At 41.9% G+C, this 20,894-nt stretch overlaps 1 protein-coding gene across 3 annotated transcripts in view; it reads left to right on the forward strand.

The window, feature by feature from the left end:
• Positions 1-20,894, forward strand: part of KIF16B (kinesin family member 16B) — a 311,606-nt gene that overhangs the window by 209,813 nt on the left and 80,899 nt on the right. For all 3 annotated transcript variants that reach the window (XM_023217818.2, XM_023217819.2, XM_023217820.1), the window contains one exon: positions 11,339-11,461. In XM_023217818.2, the coding sequence (XP_023073586.1) occupies positions 11,339-11,461 (123 nt within the window). The remainder of the gene's footprint in view (positions 1-11,338; positions 11,462-20,894) is intronic.

The raw sequence follows: 20,894 nt of genomic DNA on the forward strand, positions 1-20,894 counted from the left end.
AAATAAAAACAGCTAATAGCAGAGCCCTGATAAAATATCTTTATCACCACCTTGCTTCATTTTCTTGAAACTCAGGCTTATAAATTTGTGCCTGCCTCATTATTTGTGAGGTGATTAAAGCATTTCTGATTGTTTGGCTTCATGTCGATTTATAGTGGGGTGGCTTGGAATCTGTCTGTGCCTGCTGGATTCCAGCAGACTAATTTGTGCTGCCTGAAAAAGTGTCCAGTCTGGCAGTGACCTTCATTGACATCCTTGGTTTCAGCTGTGATTAGGATAGTTATGTAGCAGAGCACATTAGTGATGCGTCAAGCTTCCTATGAGGACCCAGGGATTTGAAGTGTCCTCCCATCACCATGGTATGCGGAATCGAGACAGTGGTGCATGCCCTGCAGTGTCTTCTTCCTCAGTTAATTGCCTTTACCTTCCTCCTTTCATACTTCTTCATGATTCCCTTCTAACCCTTGCTATTTCAGCTCCTCACTTGTTGGTGTACCTGAAACTATTCCACCTAACCCGTATCCCCCACCACCACCATATTCTAGCTCTTTCTCAGAACTTTTGTCTCTGTATCCTGTAAGTCTCTTTATCTCAGAGTCTCACTTTTTCTCGTGGCTTCTTTCTGCTGTCTTGTCAAATATATAGTCCCCTTAGAGGCACCTGCCTCTGGCATCTCACCCAGCCACCACTTACAACCTTTGATCGAGGTCTCCTGCTGGCCCCAGCTGATCAGTTCGGTGGCCTCCCTTCTCAGGCAAGTTCCCTGCTGCATCTGCCCACGGTGGGGCTTCTCTCTCCATGAAGGTCCACTCAGTAGTCAGCTGCCTCCTCCTAGGTGAGAGGCTTCAAACTGTGCTCTTGAGGGTCTCTAGCTCCTCTGATCAACCCTTTCGGTCCCCCTCTGTCCAAAAATCCTGTCAGGTTACACGTTTTGTATTTGTTTTTAATTTCATCTGACCCTAGTTGCTCTGCCACTGTTCTCCCCTCTCAGGTGTGTGTTCTCCTAAATCCAGAGTTCTCAGAAGGAAGGAGATGTGCTTCTGCCTTTGCTTCTGTCTTGCTCCACCCACTCTCTGTCCACTCTCAGCTGAACCATCTTTAGCCCACGGTAGCTCTCAGTGGATGTTGGACGCAGCTGAGTGAGTCAGTGATTCTCCTGGCATGGAAGGGGCATTTTCTATTCTGGTCAAATCTTTGGATAAGTGCAACATAAATGTTGTAGTGCCTTCTTCATTTCTGTTCCTAATCAATGACAGAGATGGTATCAAAGCTTAACACACACAGAAACTTACCATCTTCCTTTGGCCAGGAAGTGCTCGTCTTCCCTCTTTCCCCTGCCGGAGGAATTGACAAGCTTCCTACACTGGGTCTACATTCCCACATATTTTCCTCTACCTAGTGTTGCAGACACCAACAGGAAAAGACAGGGAATTGAAGAATGTGTTACGATCTGCAGACCGGTGGCTGCAGCCTTGTATGCTTCTGACCAGTGGAGGCATTTGGTTTCTTGAGGCAACTGGATTCTCATGTTTTTAGGTTGAGCATGTTTTTGTCACTTCCAAAGCACCCTCTACCCCCATACATAAATACCTTTTAACCTTATACCTAAAGGCTTTTAACTCCTTGATGAGGACATCATTAAAATTAGTCACTAATTTGTCATTATCTTAGTTGGTAGGTCATCTTCCATCATGAACAAACACTCCTAAAATGTACCATGATAGTTTTCTAATATCTTATCAATGATATTTCTCCTAATTTATTTTTTTTTACTTTTTAAAACTAATATATTCTGCATTCCTTTTTTCTTCTTAAGTTGTTCCACCCAGTATTTTCTTGATAAGAAAAACAGAGTTATACTGCAGTAGTCTTGTGCAAGTTAACAAAGAAAAACAATTAATGATTATGAAGGGCTGAGGGAATAGACTTTAAGATGCCAGCAGAGGGATGCCACGGTCAGGAAGAAGGGAGTGATGAATAAACAGTGCATAATTTTAACAAAGAGTATTAAATATTAGACAGATGTGCTTATTCGCACAGGCACAGAAGCATAATTCCACCATGTTGTAAATCATGGTCTTTAGGATTTCTCAGAGATGAAACATGCAGCAGATATGAGCATTGTATAAAAATCATATCACTCATTATAACTTCTTCAGTCTTTTATGATCGAAGAAAGCCACAGTGAGGATCATGTTCAAATTGTACCACATAATAGAAGCAGCTTGCAGCATTCAGATTAAGCATGTCATTTCTCTCACCTAAGCGTACTTTGTACCTTGAGATAAAATATAGTTCCTGGGTGTGAGAGTTTGATTTACTGTCTGTGAAATAAGTATTAAGGTTGTCGTGATGCCTGTGAAAGCCAGCGGAGTCTTGTTGTTGCCATTATCCACTGTGGCTTCAATCCTGGCAGCTCCCTCTGCTGTGGCTGCAATCCTAGCAACTCCCTCTGCTCGTTTCTTCAGGAGTTTATCTAAGCCCACGGCACCCCTAGAGTGGAGCAACTGTGAGAGTCAGAGTATTCAACCTACTGTAACGACATCTCGGCCGTAATGAGTTTCTGAATCAGAAAAAAACAGACGCATGCATTCTTGGTTATGTGGCATTCTGCATTGTTATAGTATAGGCATAAACATTTATATTGTGGGACTTCTTAATACATTCTAGACAATAGCTCTTTGAATACTTTTGAAATAGTGATTTCATCTGAATTTGATTAAAATCCATTTTTCGCACAGCTGCCTGTTTTACAGACTTGTGGTTGGCAGGATGAATTTATTTAGTCTTTGCTGAAAAACATTTCAAAACAGTGTGTCTCCCTGTTCTCATTACTTGAAAAATGTGCAGGCATCCCTTTGGAAGAGAGTACTTAAGCCTTCCAGCAGTAGTAATTACAGTAATTTTTGCTTACATTCTCTTTCCCAGATGATTTAAAGCTTTGTATGATAAATAGATTAGAGCCACTTTTATTAATGCTTCTTTGATGACCAACCCGGCTTATTGGATAGACCAGTTTCTATTGAGGTCATTTTGTTAATTTAGTTACACAATTTCCAGTATGTAGCTTAGACAACCCTGCCTCATTCCTTAGAATATCTCCTGTGACAGATGTTATATCAGTCTGCGATTGCCAAATAACGAACAACCCCCCCAAATTTCAGTGGCACATTAAAAATGTTTTTATTTTATTCTGCTGCTTTGCAAGTAGATAGGAGTGGCTGTGCTGTAGGCTGCAGGTCATCTGTTGCTCAGCCGGGGTTGGTCTGCTCCGCACATGTCATTTTGGGATCTATTCAGAAGGGGCAGTCGCCATCGTGGTGATGACAGTAACACAGAAGGGCAGTCCTGCAAGCCTTTGCCTGTGTCTGCTAACATCTTACTGGCCAACACAAGTCACATGACCAAGCCCCAAATCAAGGGGCAAGGAAGCCTCCATCCATCAAGAGGCCATGGTAAGACTCTGGCTATGTACTGCTACTACAGGGAGAGAAGAATTGGGACCAGCAATTAATTTTCCATGGATGTATTATATCAAGGTTCCCAAAGCTCTATTAAAAGATAAGACTCGGATGAAACTTGTAGGACTTCTCCCTAATGAAAACATTCAGGTACCGGGAAGAGTATGCCCTAGGACCTTTTAAGTTACCTATTCAATTTGAGTACCTCCATGGATGAGCTGATTGCTTTCTACCTCTGAAGCAGTTTATTCATTGGGAACTGCTCTTACTGTTACACCATTCTTTCCATAATCTCCCTTATTGTGATCTCCATCTGCATAGTCTGCAGAGTCTGTTCATCCATGGCACCCTCTGTTGCAGAATAAAACAAATGTATTTTGCAATCTGCATTATACACAACCCTTCAGAGAAGACACTTCTCGTATGTCTGCCTCCTCTGATTTTTCTCTTACCTCCAAACACCCTTCCGTCTCTCCACTGTTTCTTACACAATACATTTTTCAAACCATCACCATCAAATGTCTGGTTAAGGATGCACTGTTGTAATATGCCTTCTTTATGAGGAATGGAATTGAATAAACTAGTTGATGAGAATGAAAGAGATTCTGTTATAAGTCACTCCTCCTGCCTTTTAATATCTGGTTAAAATCTTTTGTTGCTGAAGGTGCAGTGGGTTATAGGGATGACAGCAATTCCAGTCACTGTTTATATTGTGGTTTACAATGTGTAGGACTTCTTGTTCATATTTTGTTCCTTTTGATACTTACAGTGATTCTACTAGAATGCAGGAATTCACATTGAACTCCATTTCAGATTTGGAAATTTAGACTCAAAAAGGATTACTAGGTTGAGAATTGGGACTTACATGTAGACTTTTCTACTCTAGAATATATATATTTGTCCACAGTGCCAAAACCATTTCATAGTCACTGTTATTCCTGACATTGGTAAAATTTTTTATTGATTTTTTTATAGGAATGACTGTACTGAAATATATATTTCCAAGTATTGCTAAGTTGATTCTTAACTGACTTGTAAATTTATTTTCTTGGAATTCTAGACATTAATAATTATTTCTCTCGATATGAGTTGTTGTTTTCAAGGATTGCCTTATAAGTTTCTTTTCATTTCCTTTTATTTCCTTGTGTGGATCTTATTTCTCCTCTTTGCACTCTGTGTTTTCAGCTCTGTAAAAGAAAGCTTAGACACAGTCATAGTGTGAATATGGTGCACGGAAGTTTGTATGTTTACTTTTGCTTCTTTGGCTGGAAGTACATTCCTGCCTTTTATTTTCTCCTGGGCCTCGCATTCAGCATGGTTTGAACCAAAGCTAGGGCTCAGCAAAAAATCAGTGAGTGAACATCAGTGGTACTTTTCATGATTAATCAATGACACTATACAGTTATAATAGAAGGGAGAATATCCGCTTTTCCCTGGGGGTCCTAACCTGTCTGTATTCATGCTTAATAGTGAGAGCCACTTAGCAGTTGTTGCTGCATTATCAGCCAGGTATAATAGACCCCACATTTAATCTTTTTAAAATCAGCCATTAATTGATACATTGTTCAAAGATGATGACCACTTAATATAATCTGGTGATCTAGAGAAAAATAGTGACACTTTTAATAGTTTCAAGTTGAAACATTAGTCCAATATTCAGTATTTCCAAACCTTGAAACAATGTTGGTCAGCTCAGATCTTTGTAGAAGAACTAATTGATTCTCGTGAGAATCATGGATTGGAAATGTCAACTTTTAGATTTACCCAAAGGCCACTAAACTTAAGGTATTCTACAAGTACCAGCGTCCAACAGTTTGCCATCTTCTGGGTAACTTATCCCTCAGGATAGATAGATATATATATATATATATCAAAACTTGTATTTGTTTGCTGATGTGAGTCTTCCAAACTCACTTTAGAAATGAGATAATGTTAGCACTCTTTCTTCACACCAGGCTGTCGTTAAGTCCCGTCCTTCACAGGGATGGACAGGATGTGCCTGTATGGCCACGTCTTGGCAAAATCCAGCTCCGTTGTGTTTGCCAAGCCTTCATAGATAGTGTTAATTAAGACAAGATCCCCTTATAGCAAAGGCAGGCTTCTCTACTGGAAATAGATAGGAACCTGTCTGGTTATTTACCATACACATCATTTGTGCTTGTTCCCGCGTGCTATCTTTCTTCCCTGTTTCTTACAACCTGGCTGATGTTGGAGGCTATAACAAATCTCCATCGTCTCTTTCCCCAAATCTCCATTGTCTCTTTCCCCAAATCTCCACTTTCAAATTGTTGGGGCATAATAGGTACTCGAGACACAGTAGCTCTAATGAGAACTATCAGTATAGTATGTGTAGTTGAAGAAAGGAAGGATTAGAAATATGTGCTGTGGTTGGAACAGGGACAGGAGAATTTGTAACTTTGTTAAATCTAATAAAAAGCCAGGTTTGCCTGTATTTCAGAAGCAAAGCTTGGCTGTGGGCTCCTGGAAGTTAGCTGGCAGTCCTTAGGCCAGACCTTGTCATGATCAGTATAGACTGAATTTGACCATCTGGTACATAATTAGAATGTTTAGGGACCACTGTTGATGACTCCCTGAGGACTTGGACCGTTTCATGTTCTCTGAGAGCCCACGGTGATCTGAGTGGGTGTTAGTGCCACTTCCTGTTCATTTCCTCAATTTGTTCCTTTTGAAGGAAATGGCATGAGTAGTAAAGAAGACTTTGAACTGAATATTTACAATGTACCTTATGTTCTGCCTATTTCTTTCAGCTAAGGACTGGGCTACAGTGTTTCACCAAGAGTGGAAAAACAGCATATTTGTTGACACAGAGCATTATTTCATTAAAAGCTATCAGAAAAAATATTTTTTGTATTTAACTTTTGAAGATATTTCTTATGTACAGATATGTAATTCAAGTTACCAATTATCTACTTTTTCTTGACTTTTTATTTCTAAATAGGACCACTCCATGGCACATTTAAAATTGCTTATACTATCTTCTGTACTCGTCCATGCCAGTTCTGCTCGCAGAGAGATGTTTCAAACACCTCCTACTACAATGCCATCAACTTCCCCTTCAGAGTCTAAGAATCTTTTTTGTCACATATAGGGAAACTGTGACAGATTCCAAAATAAATAATGCCATCGAAATATAAAAGCTCCCATAAATAATGGGATATAATGGGATACAGCAAACATTTGCATGTCTAGTATAAACCTCAAGATACTCAAAATATAGCCACTTTCAAATCAAAAATAAATTTAAGAGACATTTATGTTAGCTTTACTTCCTGTCCAGTATAAACGTAGTTTAGGAGAATGTCAAGAATTTTTTACACAGTTCCCCGAGAATTCCACATTTCTCATGAAATTGACTTCATAAAATAATGTTTACAGATTCACACCACAGTGATGATTTGATGGGAACACATTTTGATTTTTGAATTTATGCATTTGCTCAGATCCCTACCTTGTATTTTAGTTATTCATTTCTGTAGCTGTTCATTTCTGTACACTCATTAATATTTAGTTCATATGAAATCAGTAAGATTGAAGTAAACTATAGCCAAAGGTGATAGTGGGGACTCTGGCAGTATTTCCCATCCCCAGTATGATATGTAATGAAGAGAAATATCTTTCTTCTCTGCAGAGGATCCTGTTACGCTTCACTGTCTGGTCCTGTTTGGAACAGTAGCTCTTATATCCAGCCAAGGGCCATGTATTGGTCCAGGCAGTTGCTAGTGTGTCAAAGACTGCCCTAGATTGAGGTGGGCTACGTAAATATTGTAAGATCTACTCTTTCTCAAATACCTGGTCCCTACTCAATTCACTTGCCCAGTGAAATTGTCAAAGGCAGGGATTTTGTGTGTGTGTGTGTGTGTGTGTGTGTGTGAAGAATCTGTGAGCCTGAGCCTCAAGCAGCTTTCCTTGTATTAGGGATTGGTTTCACCCTGGTACATTCTTAGAAACGGAGAACTCTCCAGTTGTATTAGTCTGTTCTTGCCTTGCTATAAATACCCAAGACTGGGTAATTTATAAGAAGAGAGGTTTAACTGGGTCAGGTTCTGCAGGCTGTGTAGAAAGTATAGCACTGGCTTTTTATTCGGGGGAAGCCTCGGGAAGATCACAATCATGGTGGAAGGTGAAGGGAAAGCAGGTGTATCCCACAGTGGGAGCAGGAGCAAGAGAAAGAGTGGGAGGGAGGTGCCACATGCTTTCAAATGACCAGCTCTGGTGAGAACTCACTCATTGTCGCGAAGACTGCACCAAGCCCTAAGAGATCCCCCCATGTGACCCAAACACCTCCCACGGGGCCTACCTCCAACACCAAGAATATTGCAACTCCTCATGAGATTTGGATGGGGACAAATATCCAAATCATATCACCAGTCATAAAATGCCCGGACCATCAGTTCCAGTCTTTCCTCATTTTAAAAACTGACTTATGAAAAAAGAAAGTTCAGGTCGCAAATCTACCTTTAGAATGTAATCCATGTCGAGTAGAAACATCAAATGTTTGTTCCAAACATGTGCACTTGAGAAAAACTAAAGGTCTTAGAAATTACAAATACTTTGTAAAAGTTATATTGTATTCCCAAGGCCTGACCCTCTGTGTGGCACATAGGTGGTACCCAGTAAAATAGCAATGTTTCATTATATATCTTAGGGGTGCCTAAAAGAAAAGGCATTTAGAAAGTCAAAGGTAAGTCTCCATTGCTTAGCTGACAGAACATGCCGAGGCAATTTTGACCACCATTCTTCCTCAGTAAAATTCCTGACATCTGGATGACAAGATACATATTCATAGTTGTTCTCACTCCATTCCCCATCACCACTTTCTCATCCTGCTGTGATTGCCAGTTCACTTGTCAGAGTCTGCCTCAGACCTTAAGTCCCACAGGGTGGGGCACTATTGTGTTCATAGTTGGGTCCCTCCCAAGTAGTTGGAAATATCATGCCCATTTCCATAGGGGAAGTAAGGTGAAGAGAGGGCGAGAGACTTACTGCGAGACCAAGTCCCAGAACTAGGATTGGATTCCACATCCTCTCCTTCCTTCTGAGTCTTGAAGTGAACATCACCTGGAATCCCATGTCCATTTCCTGTGACTATGTCAGGGAAGCAGATACAGTTAGAGTATGTTATGCTTGTGGATACTGTTACCCACACTTGTTTGAGAACCTGAGTCACGTGATCCTAAAAGGTTCAAGTACATAAATGGAGGTATCCCTAGGCAAAACTGTGAAAAACATGAAGTTTGCCTCTCAGATCGTCTCCCTCACAGGTGTGTGTGTGACCGCCATGTGCCTCAAGTGACAGAAGCCCATGTAATTTATTATTATTATTATTTTTTTGAGATGGAGTCTTGCTCTGTCGCCCAGGCTGGAGTGCAGTGGTGCAATCTCAGCTCACTGCAACCTCTGCCTCCTGGGTTCAAGTGATTCTCCTGCCTCAGCCTCCTGAGTAGCTGGGACTACAGGTACGTGCCACCACGCCCGGCTAATTTTTTGTATTTTTAGTACAGACAGCCTTGCACCATGTTAGCCGGGATGGTCTCAATCTCCTGACCTAGTGATCAACCTGCCTTGGCCTCCCAAAGTGCTGGGATTACAGGCGTGAACCACTGCGGCCGGCCTGTGCATATAGTTTTGAAAGAACTCTAATGATGATCCATCCCTCAACAAGGTCAGGTGATGTTTAAAAATTTTTTACTATTTACTGTTTATTGTTGGTTGAAGGAAAAAAGGTTAATTGCCTTCCCTCCTGCCTTTCCTCCTTCTCACCTCTAAGGACAGAGCCCATAGCTGCTCAGAGATAGCTCTTCATCAAATTAGCTGTGGTGTTGGCCTTTTGGTCTAACTGATGAGGTGGATCCATGTTCCTCCCAAGGTGCAGCAAGTGGATCTTCCCTTCTCAACTGGTATTACCCATTACTATTTGTTGCTTCATGTCCCTGCTGTGGTATTCCCCTCTGATGAGGTTGCCCCTAGCTACAGTATGCCCACTAATCCCCAATACACACACACACACACACACACACACACACACACGCACACACACACACGCAGCAGCAGCAACAACAGATTGATTCCATGAGAGATCACATCAGATCTGGAAAAGAGATGATATTCCTACTTGAAACATGTAGTTATTAAGCATGATGTAGGAGGGATCAGGTCTTAGGCAGCAGAGCAAGAACTTGTTGGCTGAACTGTGGCATGTGTAGGTTAAAGACGTTTCTTAACATTGCATGTCTTATAAGTAAAACCACTAATTTATTTCCCTGCCTTTTCACCTTTAAATTGATAAATATACTACACGTTTAGGAGATGTCTACATTTAAAGTAATTTGGAAATGGACTGTTAGTGAATTGAAAAACCTTTAGCAGGTCTCATCATGAGGAATCCCCTTTTTACGAATTTCTTGATGGTTTTGATATCAGGGACAGCTAAATTGGTGTACCATTATGATAAACAATTAATTCTTCTTGCTTTGGGTGACCAGCCATGCGGGGAAAAATGAAGATCCTCTGATAGGCTTTGGAAACTTCGTGCCAAAATGCACACACAGTCAGCTAGATCGAAAGCAGCAATGTGAAGCAAATTGTATGTCCTTGTGTCCTCTGGAAGTCCACGCTTTCATGCACACAGCTAAGTTAAGACTCAAGTTACACCTGGCTGAGAACCCTTTCTGCCTGGGAGAAAGGGAGCTTATTGCCCCCCGTTTTCTTTATAGTCACATAAGTGGGTTCCATTGCATAATCATGGAATTCTCAGCATCTTAAAATCTATGTATGTGTGAAGTGTTCATTAGCTCAATGTATCTCAGATGGATGTAATTATTGTAAAATTTCATGATTGCAGTCTAGAGTAGTGGTGATGAAAGTGGGCCCTAGATTGGCCTGAGTTTAAATCTTGACTCTACCCCGTACCTCCATCAAGTGAGCTCAACCCTCAGTCTTGGGCCTCTCATCTGATAAATAGGGTTAATAATGGCTAATACCTCGTAGGGGGAATTGTGGGGATTAAATGAGCCAATTCATGTAAACTGGTTAATGTAGTCCTTGGCATATAATGAGTATCCAATAAATGCTAACTCTAATTATGATTCTAATTATTTTATTATTGCTATTACTTCAAAACCATATGTTTTCTAAAGCCCCAGCTTAGTGCAAACAATAAGGATTGTTCAGAGATTTCTTCCAATTCACACTTAAGATCTTCATTTGGAAGATTTATTTTTTTCATAATGCCTCTTGCTCAGACCCCACTAGTCCCCTGCTGCCCGGGCCATAAGTATTTGTCAGAGCCAAGTTGAGTATCAAATGGGGCCTAAAGAAAATACTTGGGATTTGTTTTAATTGTGGTTTAAAGAGCTTTCCACACTACACTGGCTTACAAAAATGCCTAAAAGTTAAAAATGAAGTAAATTTGAATAAAATCTCCAGGTTTTGCAGCTTTATAAGTATAGCTGTCTGATAGTGTGTGAAGAAAAAAGTTTGTCAGATGGTCAAGACTTTTCAGAAGACAATCTGGTTTACACTGATTTTTTTTTTTTTTTTAAGTCAGGATAATATAATCTGTCCCTGTTTTTACTTGTTCTTATGAATTGGAAGGAACTTCAAAGCCAAACAACACTTCATAGTGCTTTTGCCCTAACTCCTTGGAATGATATACCTAAAATCATGGTCTTTTTGTTACAAGAGAGGCTTAGCTTTTCTCTTTCAAAGGAAACCATCATTTTTCTAAATAAACCCTACTGGTTTGATGCTCTTTTCTCTACTTGAAACACATTTTCTCCCTCCTACCCAAGCAGGATATTTGCAGTGGAGTAATTCTGGTTTCTCTTTGTTCTCCCTATCTGACATGCCTTTGATAGCGGATGGTTTCTCGCTCTTTGGGTGCAAATCCAGACGACCTGAAGGACCCAATTAAAATTAGTATCCCACGCTACGTCCTCTGCGGGCAAGGAAAGGATGCACACTTCGAGTTTGAGGTCAAGGTGAGTGTCTTCTTGACTCTTCTGGAGAATGGAGGTTGAAGACTATGCAATGCTTTCTCTGTCTTTATTTTTTCAAAAGGGGATGAAGCTGCATGTGAGTATCCTGTTTGTAAAATATTTGGTCTTGCCCTTCTTTAAACCAGTCTGTAAAACTCGTGACTGTAACACATGGAAGGAAGTTACCTCATAGAAGGTGTCGGTAAGGCAGACAGAAATGGAATTCCTGTCACCCACACCCTACAGGCAGGGCAGGCAGGGTGACCAACCATTCGGCTTGCCCAGGACTTCCCTAACGTCTGCCCTTACAGTTTCACACTTTGGGAAACCCCACAGTCCTGAGCAAACCAGGACAGTTGGTCACCCTCCCCATGGGCTTAGTCTTAATTTTTCTTATCTATAAAAATGAGACTAATAATATTTATGTCATAGGAATGTCAGTACATATAAAGTGCTGTATCTTGTGGCTGGTATAAACAGTGAATTGTAGCTATTGCTGCTATTACTACTGCTATTTTCGTTGTTGTTTCTATTATTAATTAGGAAGCCTTCCTCATGTGTTTCAAGTGTTTCTTGATTTATACAACTTTTCAGGAAGAGATGTGCCTGTTTCCTTACGTCATGGTTTTCTAAATAATGACTTCATCTTTTTGCTAATTTGCTTTCATTGACTCCTAACACTTTATTAAATGATGTTGCTGGCCACCATCCTCTCCTCAAGGAAGTAATGATAAATCACACTTCTTTGTTTTCAAGGATCAGCAAGGGTAATGATGTAATGAAGTCCACTAGTATCACCAGTGTATGCATGCATAAGGGTGTTCTTGGAGGCTGTAGGTGGTTTTGTTCAGATCAACACCAGACCATGAATCTGGATACTGAGTTTTGTAGACTCTGACCCCGCTGCAATTTGCTGGGGGCCATAAGTCATCGGAGCCTCAGTTTTCCCATTGATACAATGAGGAAATTGGAAAGTACCAGTGGTCTTCAGATTTTGTTTTATCTGAGAAACCTCTTTGTTCAAAGAATATCTTATGTGGAAGGACACCATAAAAGGCAGGGAAGCCTGGAGCTGCTGGGCACAGAGGGAGTGGGGAGGGAGGTAGGAGCCTAAAGCCAGCCCTCCCCACCACCTGTCCCCACACCTAATGCATCTCAGGGCAGCCCTGGGCTCTGGGGGCATCCCTCCCTTCAGATGTCACATTCTTTCAACCTTCCTGAGGAAATAATGTAAATAACTTCTTTTCTAGCCAATCAGACTTTTAGGATTTTATTTCTATATAATAAGTTTTCCATTAGAAAAGAAAAAAAAAAAAAAACCACAACAGGGCATCAGTTTATATAGTTGAGGTTTTCATTGAGAAAGTATGATGCCTGCATGTTGTTGTTGCTGTTATTCTTTTTTTTTGAAATGGAGTCTCGCTTTGTTGCCCAGGCTGAAGTGCATTGGTGCAATATTGACTCACTGCAACCTCTGCCTCCTGGGTTCAAGAGATTCTCCTGCCTCAGCCTCCCGAGTAGCTGGGATTACAGGCGCGTGCCACCACACCTGACTGATTTTTTGTATTTTTAGTAGAGACAGGGTTGCACTGTGTTAGCCAGGATGGTCTCGATCTCCTGACCTCATGATCCACCCGCCTTGGCCTCCCAAAGTGCTAGGATTACAGGCATGAACCACTGCGCCCAGCCTTTGCTGTTATTCTTAACTTTATTGATCCGATTATGTGGGTTCTTATTTAAATGTTACGCTATGTCCTTGATCCACTACTTCCCACTGCCCCGACCTAGTATCTATCTCTTGGTCAATTTATTTTTCATTTGTTCTCAACCATTCCAGATTTTGTGTGTGTATGCGTGTGTGTGTGTGTGTAGAATTTCATTTGTACATATATGTGATTATACATAAATATAAAAACAATTTCTGAAGCTGTATTTGCATTATGGCCATGTTGGTTAATTGGAGAGTGAAGACTGGCTTCCATTAGCTCAGAATTAGAATTCCCCATCACATAGAACTCACAGCAGTGAAGGACATGCAATGATTTTAGTTGGTACATCGATTTGTTTTACTTTAACACATAAATGTGTTAATAAAATATAACTGTTAAATCAATTTCATGTATAGAACTCAGATAAAGAAGATATTTAATATTTTAAAAACTGCATTGATTTAAATAAAAATTACAAGCAAATAATAGTAAGGTGGTGTTCAGATATGGCCAAAATTGTGAAGATGCTACTGTCCATGAAAGTTAGAGAAACCAAATACAGAAAATTCTGTGAGGCCTTATGGAATCTAGGCGATCACTTCAAGATAAATAAATTCCAAATACACAGAGCTCTGCTTTCTTTTCATTTCTCAAAGCAAGTTCTGAAGCGTGTCATTGTTCCACTTCCTTTTTCTGCTCGTCCTTAGGTGCTGTAATTATGAGCACCAGGAATGTGTTAGCACCAACCTGGGGAATGTCTAGTTCTCCATTTAGACAGGGCCTCCTGATACCTTCACAGGCAGGTGTGTGGAAGCCCTCCACCCCATATCGATACCTTGTCACGTATGAGAAACAGACATGACATGAATATACAGGCCTTCCCCAGAACAAAACAACAAAAACAGCCTCGCTCCAGGCAAAGAGGTAGCTGCTAAATAGCAGCCCCCACCCCGCAACCCTCATATCCTGCCATCTCCAGGCAACCTCAGCAGGTCACACAGCCTCGCTGTGCCTCACCTGTCAAATGGGAATCATAAAACCCACCCCACTGGGTTGGTATGAGGAGTGGATGAGTTTGTATGTGTGAAGTGCTTAAAACAGTGCCTGCCACATACCAAGTATTGGGTAAGTGTTGGTTGTTAAAAAGAAATAAAAATAAAAATGGGATGAGTGAGACTTTACTGTGAGGCCCCTTCATGACTTTTGATGTACAGTTATGTTTTGATGAGAGTTTTGGATTTTGTTGGGATTTTTTTTCTTTTTGGTTGTTTGGTTGCCCTCAACATTTGGAATTTGAAATTGAGATTGCTGACCTTTTCTCTCAGTCATTTGGACATTTCGTGCATAGACCCTGTTTTCTAGAACAAATAGTCATGCTTATGGTAATATATGGTAGTATTTTGGCTACTACTAAATTTTTCTCTTGGTGAACCAATGGCTATTTAAGGAGGCTAAGGTAAAAAGTATTATTTTTAAAAGAGAGTATTCTCTTCAGTTTTAAGTTTTTTTGAAGGGAGATTTAACATTAATGTACATACATAGATATTACACTTTATAATTTAGAAAAATCTTTGCTGCTTCTCTTTTAAAAAATCAGTTTTTGTTGTTCATTATCTCCCATAATGGTCCTGAGTACACACAGTGAGATGCCGTGCCCTCTGTGACCAGCAGGGCAGGGTCTGACACCCCCGGTACATGATCCCTGTTTGCTGTATTGCTTCCTGGTGTCACTGCCAGCTTATTTAGAGTCCCAGCTGATTTGTGTGCCCACACCAGGGCCCACGTGGTGTGAGGCCTGAGGCGCCTCTGGAGACAGCACGCCAGGGGTGTAGCCGCCCGGCTTCTCCTTTGTCATCTTCCCCTCGCCCTCCTCACGTGCTCTGCTTCCTGCGCTCTTCTGCCTGCCTTTGTCTAGGTAGGACCCATTAGTCATTGAAATCCTTCCTTCTTCCTGACCATTTTCATTTTAATCCCCAATGTGGGAGCTCCAATTTGGTCTGCCCATTGCCACATGAAGTAGTCAGGAGCCTGTTAAGGGAATGTTCAGGGAGGACACAGGGCGTGTGATTTCGCGGGAGGGTAGGAAGCCAATGGGGGTTCCCAGATGCTCATCTTCTGACCCCTGCTGGGCCCTGAGGAGGTTTCTGCCACTGGTCTTTAAAATGAGAATAATAGTTTTTCATTAAACCAAAATCTAATTCAAAAGGACTGTCTTCTACACCTGCTTTATTGGGGGGGGGGGGTGGAATGGGATTAAAAACAACTCTTTTATGAAATAACTGTGAGGATATATAAATAGACAGGTTTTTGTTGTTTGATCTTATTTAGTTTTTTAAAATCAACTCTGTTGAGGCGTAAGTTACATACAATGAAAGCACACATTTTAGTTGTAGTTGGATGAGTGTTGGCATATATATACACCCGTGTTGCTAGCCCTCTGGTCAGGATTTGGAACTTTGCAGGTACTCCAGAAGTTTCTGGTGCCCCTTGCAGTCAGCGCCCATGTTGCAGCACCAAGGCAAGCACTGATCTGCCCTCTGCACCTACAGATTAGTCGTGTCTGCTCTAGCACACCAAGGACAGGGGATCCAATGGCGTTTATCTTCTGTGTCTGGCTGCATTCATTTAATGTGATGTTTTGGAGATTTACCTATGTAGTTGAGTATAACAGTAATTTGTTTCTTTATATTAATAGCATCCCACTGTATGGATATGTCACAATTTGTGTATTCATTTCTTTCCTGTTGGTGTTTGTTTTGATATTCTTACCCAATGATACAAAAGGTTAGCATTTTGGTATCGCCCTTCTCCCCCACTTTGTTTTAATCCTCCCAGGAACCCCTGGGTTAGAGTATCAATTCCTGTTACCGTTGAAGCTGTACCTTCCTGCAGGTCCTAGTAGCACATCCGTCTGGAACTGTGTCCGCAGATGCATGTCCTGCTGACTGGTTTCAGACACAGAGATGGGATGGGGAAGCTGAAGCAGTGCCAGTCTGGCTCCTCTCTGAGAACAGGACGTTCTGGGCTGAAAATTGCTGTGTGTCACCTGCTGGTCAGCAGAATGAAGCTGTAAAATTTGTGCCTGTGCTCAGCTGCACCTGCCACAAGTAATGCCACTAACCGGACGACAGCAGTCATCTCACAACCCCGCTTCGCATGCCTCTCAGTCACTGACACGTGGCATCAGTTATGCTGCGTTATGCTTGCCATTTTCAGTTAGTTAGGACCGAGTGGGTAAAATTTAATTTTGAAATCACATTTCAGCATAGCACAAAACACAGGCCTGGGAAATCGATGGTTAAGACGAGCAGAGACTATCACACTCATGTCATAGAAATAAGCTGGTGTTTCCAGCATTGTTTGAAATCCCTTGCATTTTAACTTACATATCAACACGGTAACATAAAGAAATAAACCCACACTGGTGTGTTTATTTTTTAATATTTTGTTTCCTGAGAGTTTCTATTCTTGTAAAATCTGGAAGTAATCTGCAGAAGAGTTTGTTGTCTCATCTTTTTTTCTGAGTGGTCATCTGCAGTAGCGCCCCCTGCCCTGTTCTCCATCCTGTCACCAGAGGTACTCCCTTCTTTCACAGCCAGGGTCACAGCTCGCAGTCGTGTTGCTTTCAGTCTGGTTATTTTCAGTCATTGTCTTGTTTGCTGGTCCTCCTCTGTGGACACAAGCTTCCAGGACCCTTGTCAGTCTCGTGTGACACAGACCCCCCAGTGCCCACCCCATGCCTGACTGGTACTGGTCACCCCCCGGATCACCCAGCTGCGTGATGCATGCTAGCCTGGCCACAGGTGCTGTCATTAGGCACAGCCTGTCTGGAGCTTCGGGGATGACTGGGTGACCGTGTGCCCTTTGTAAACCTCCCCCCGTCCCCGCCCAGCTCCTCATGCTCCATCCACACTGATGGAGTTAGTCACTGATGAGCCATTCTGCCCCTTACTCATCCTCGTGATGTGGCTGGTGGCTCTTAGTCATGCAGGGGGAGTGTGGGCGAGTCGAGCTTCTTGATTGTGTCCAAGGCCAAGCATGCCAAAGCCTCCCATCTCCCTTCCTCCCCACCTTCCCTCCCGCCTTCTCAGCACCACCCTCCAGCGCTCCAGCATACCCATGCCCTGGCTCTGGGCTGGGTTCAGCACCCGCAGGGTACATCTGTTTTGTCTTGGCTTTCCTTAACAGAGGTAGACCTGTATGCCCCTGCCCACCCTTTGGACATTGTCCTGGCTGCCAGGCACTCTCCAGCCCCTTGCTCTTAGAAGCACGTGTCCCATTGTTACCTCCTCTAAGGAGCCTTCTGCATTCCAGCTATGCTCCCAGGTGCCTGCCTTTTCTCACATGGCTGCAGGGTGTCAGCCCTATTGACCAGTATCACTTTTGTCCACTTGAAGACCCGAGAAACGCAGGACTACACACAGACAACTTAGGCCACACACATGATGTCCAGGACAAAAGCTTTCCTGATTTTAATCATCTGGGTTTTGTTTAGGTACCATAGTAACAGTCTTGTCTTGTCTCATTCTGCTCTGACTCCTGATCGGTGGCCTGAGAAGGAGGAAGAAGCAGAGAAAACACGAGTAATGAATGATAACGAGGATGTATAACCTCACAGAAGTGTTCCAGGGAAAACTTGTAGACCATCTGCAAATAATTATCAAGTACCCCAATCAGGGGCAGCCGTTCTCCTTCCATTGTGTGAATTTAGGTCTGTGAGCTCCCCCTTCTAATTTCAGTCAGTCTGGCCCTAGACACTTAGGGCCAAGAGATCTCATCTGCTGGGTCCTCCCTGAACCTAAAAGACCCTGAAGTGAGACACGGCAAATTGCAAAACTGCAGGGCAGCAGTTCAAATTGGATCTTGCTTTTACAACTGAAGAACCACATGGCAGGCACTGTGGGGCAGGGACTGTCAAAGTCGTGGAACAGTATCAACCCGAGGCAGCAGGTGCAAACTGGTGGTGGAGGATGTGGGGTTTTGTTGGCCTGAGCAGATTTTTAAAATTTTGCATGAATTGTCAGTATTTAAAACTTGGGAGACCTGACATAGAAACCCAGATTTGCCAAGATCCTGTGAAAAGTCAGTACAAGCAGGAACTGGGGCCAACATTCCTGCAAGGCAGCACTCACAGGGCAGAACAGCAGCTCCTTTTAGGGCAGGTGTGTGCCCTCCACTTGGCCATAGACCTTGGGATTTCCTGTCATGGAGAAAAATCACCCTGATGACATGGTGGCCTCCAGGGACACTCAGAGTCCAACTGCACCGTACAGAAAGGCTCACAGAGCATTCAAAAGCACACAGAGATGTACAGAAAGGAAGGGTAGGTGGCACCCGGAGGGTGGGCAAGCAAGTGGGCCGAGTGTTCTATCTGACCCCTGGTCACAACTAGTTCACCTGTCCTCTCTCTGTCGTCTCAGCCTTCCCCACTTACTATGTGCTTACAAGGACCAGAGTGAAGTTTTAGACAAGGGGCCATGGCAGACAAAAGGGTGCCCAGAGCCAGCACATCTTCTCCATGAAAGGAAGCAGGCACGGGCACACCCAGCCAGCCACCTGCTATGAGCAGTCTTGGGTTTCACCTGTGCTTCTCCAGGAGCGCATGTGTAGTACCAGGATGGGACCAGGCTGGTTGTCATCAGGGCTGGTCAGTTCAGGGGGAACTTAGCTGTCATCCCGGAGGGTACATATCATGATGTAGCATTTCCCTCCCTTTCTGTCCCTAAGTAACATTCTCGTCTGTTCCATCCTGTTTGTTTTTTTTTTAAATTATTCTATCTTTGGCATGGTCTTACATTTCATCAACCTGTGACCTGTATTTAACACGTCTTGCACACTTTAGGAGTTTTGTTGTACCTCACAGGCTGCTTGCTTACATGTCCTAGATCTGTTCTGATAAATCCTGTGAGATTTGTCTATACCTCATAAGCTTCTAGCTTACCTACTGGCTGTATTTAACACTAATTAGCTGCATCCATCCTCTATAGCACAACTGGATGTTCTCAGATAGTATAGTAGACTCACGCTGTGCTCTCGCTTAACATCCACGCACCAGACCGCACTGTGTTTCGTTCCTGACTGATCTCTGTAGGCAATTGCAGCTCTTTAAGAAAAGAAGCTAACATCTGTCAAGAACCTTCTTTACCCAAGGCATTTTGCTAGACATTTCCACAAATTTGGAGAATGTACCAAAATGGGGGTAGTATTCGTATTTCACAAATTAGGAAATTATGAATGACTTGCCCAAGGCCACACAGCTAGTTAGTAGATCAAGATACCTAATGTTCATGTCAGGTCTAAGTGCACTGAGCCATGCTTGTTCCCTTACTTACTCATTTTAATGTACCTTCCAAATATCACTACTTTCTACACATTTATAAATTGAGGCTATATTTTAGTATTGCCCTAGAGATAATGGTCATTTTCAAATCATTACCTGTTTTCAAAATCTGCTGTTAGTTTTGTATATGTTTTCACTTTTTTGCCTTGATTCTGACCAAGTCATGGGTACTTTGTAAATTGGGGCTCTTGTTAAGGCTTTGGTAAACCTGAAGAATTTGATGGTAGATTGGCCTGCCAGGAAGCATGAAGAAGAAATGCCCAGAAAAACTGCAGTTTGGGAGTTGAAGCAATCACAGTTGCAGTCCAAGACATTTCTCTTTATTTGGCAGAACAGAAATAAGAGCCATTCCAGTCTATTAGATAAACTATGTACAGATACATCTTTTGGAAATACTCCCTACTTGATAGAATATAGATGTTCAGAAAGTGTAGAGTGTTGCTGTCTGAATCTGTGCTTATTAGTAACTGATGCATTATCTCCCTGCATGTGTATTAGCACAGCCGAGACAAATGGAGTGTTGCTTATGCCATGTCCATCTAGATTTAAATCTTCAGATTCTGTACTATTTTAAAATATAAAATGGCAAGTGAAAGTAACTACACTAAGACTTGAAGAATCACATTTTATCCTGGGATTTCTAAAAATTTATCACTCCTCACCTCTCTTTGCAAACTTTCAGTCTTCTACTGAAAAGTGAAAAAAAAAATATTTTTTTCTTCCCCAGTTTTCACACAAACCAACTGATCTTTTATATTGCCCTTCCTTGGACAGCCATATTTATCTTCACAAAGTAAGTGCTTCCTATGTAAGAAGTGACTAAGAAGAAATGAGATTGAGTTACAAGCACAGAAGAAAAGCGGTTATTACTTTATGGTCATGCCTTCAAATTCCATTTCAACCAACTTTCTATTTTTCTATTATAAGACTGTATTAGTATTCCTCCTTCCTTGGTTTCAGAATTTTGGGAGTTTTGCATCTCTTCCTAGAATAAAATTTGTTTTAAAATCACAAAATCATTTTAACTTTCCTTTTTGCAGTTGCTACCCATGGATACACTTGCCTTTCAATAATGAATAATATAACGCCTTTTTAGAAACAGGATCACAGTGCCAGGAGTCACCATCTATTGAGTGTCCAAGCACTGTGCCTAGTCTCTTCACATTTTTTTTTAGTTCGTCTGCAGGTTAGGTATCATGAGTGCATTTTGCAGATGAAGAAATCGGGACCTGAAAGAATTGAGTAATTTATCTAAAATCACACAACTAATAAGTTACTGGGCTTAAGTCAGGATCCAAGTCAGAGTTAATTCAGAGCTTTTCATTATTTTATTATCCCATGATGACTGGTGGAGAGTTTACATTCCTTGGTTTGCCTCTGAATATCT

This window comes from Piliocolobus tephrosceles, chromosome 20 (assembly GCF_002776525.5).
Source record: "Piliocolobus tephrosceles isolate RC106 chromosome 20, ASM277652v3, whole genome shotgun sequence".
NCBI classification, from domain to species: domain Eukaryota; kingdom Metazoa; phylum Chordata; class Mammalia; order Primates; family Cercopithecidae; genus Piliocolobus; species Piliocolobus tephrosceles.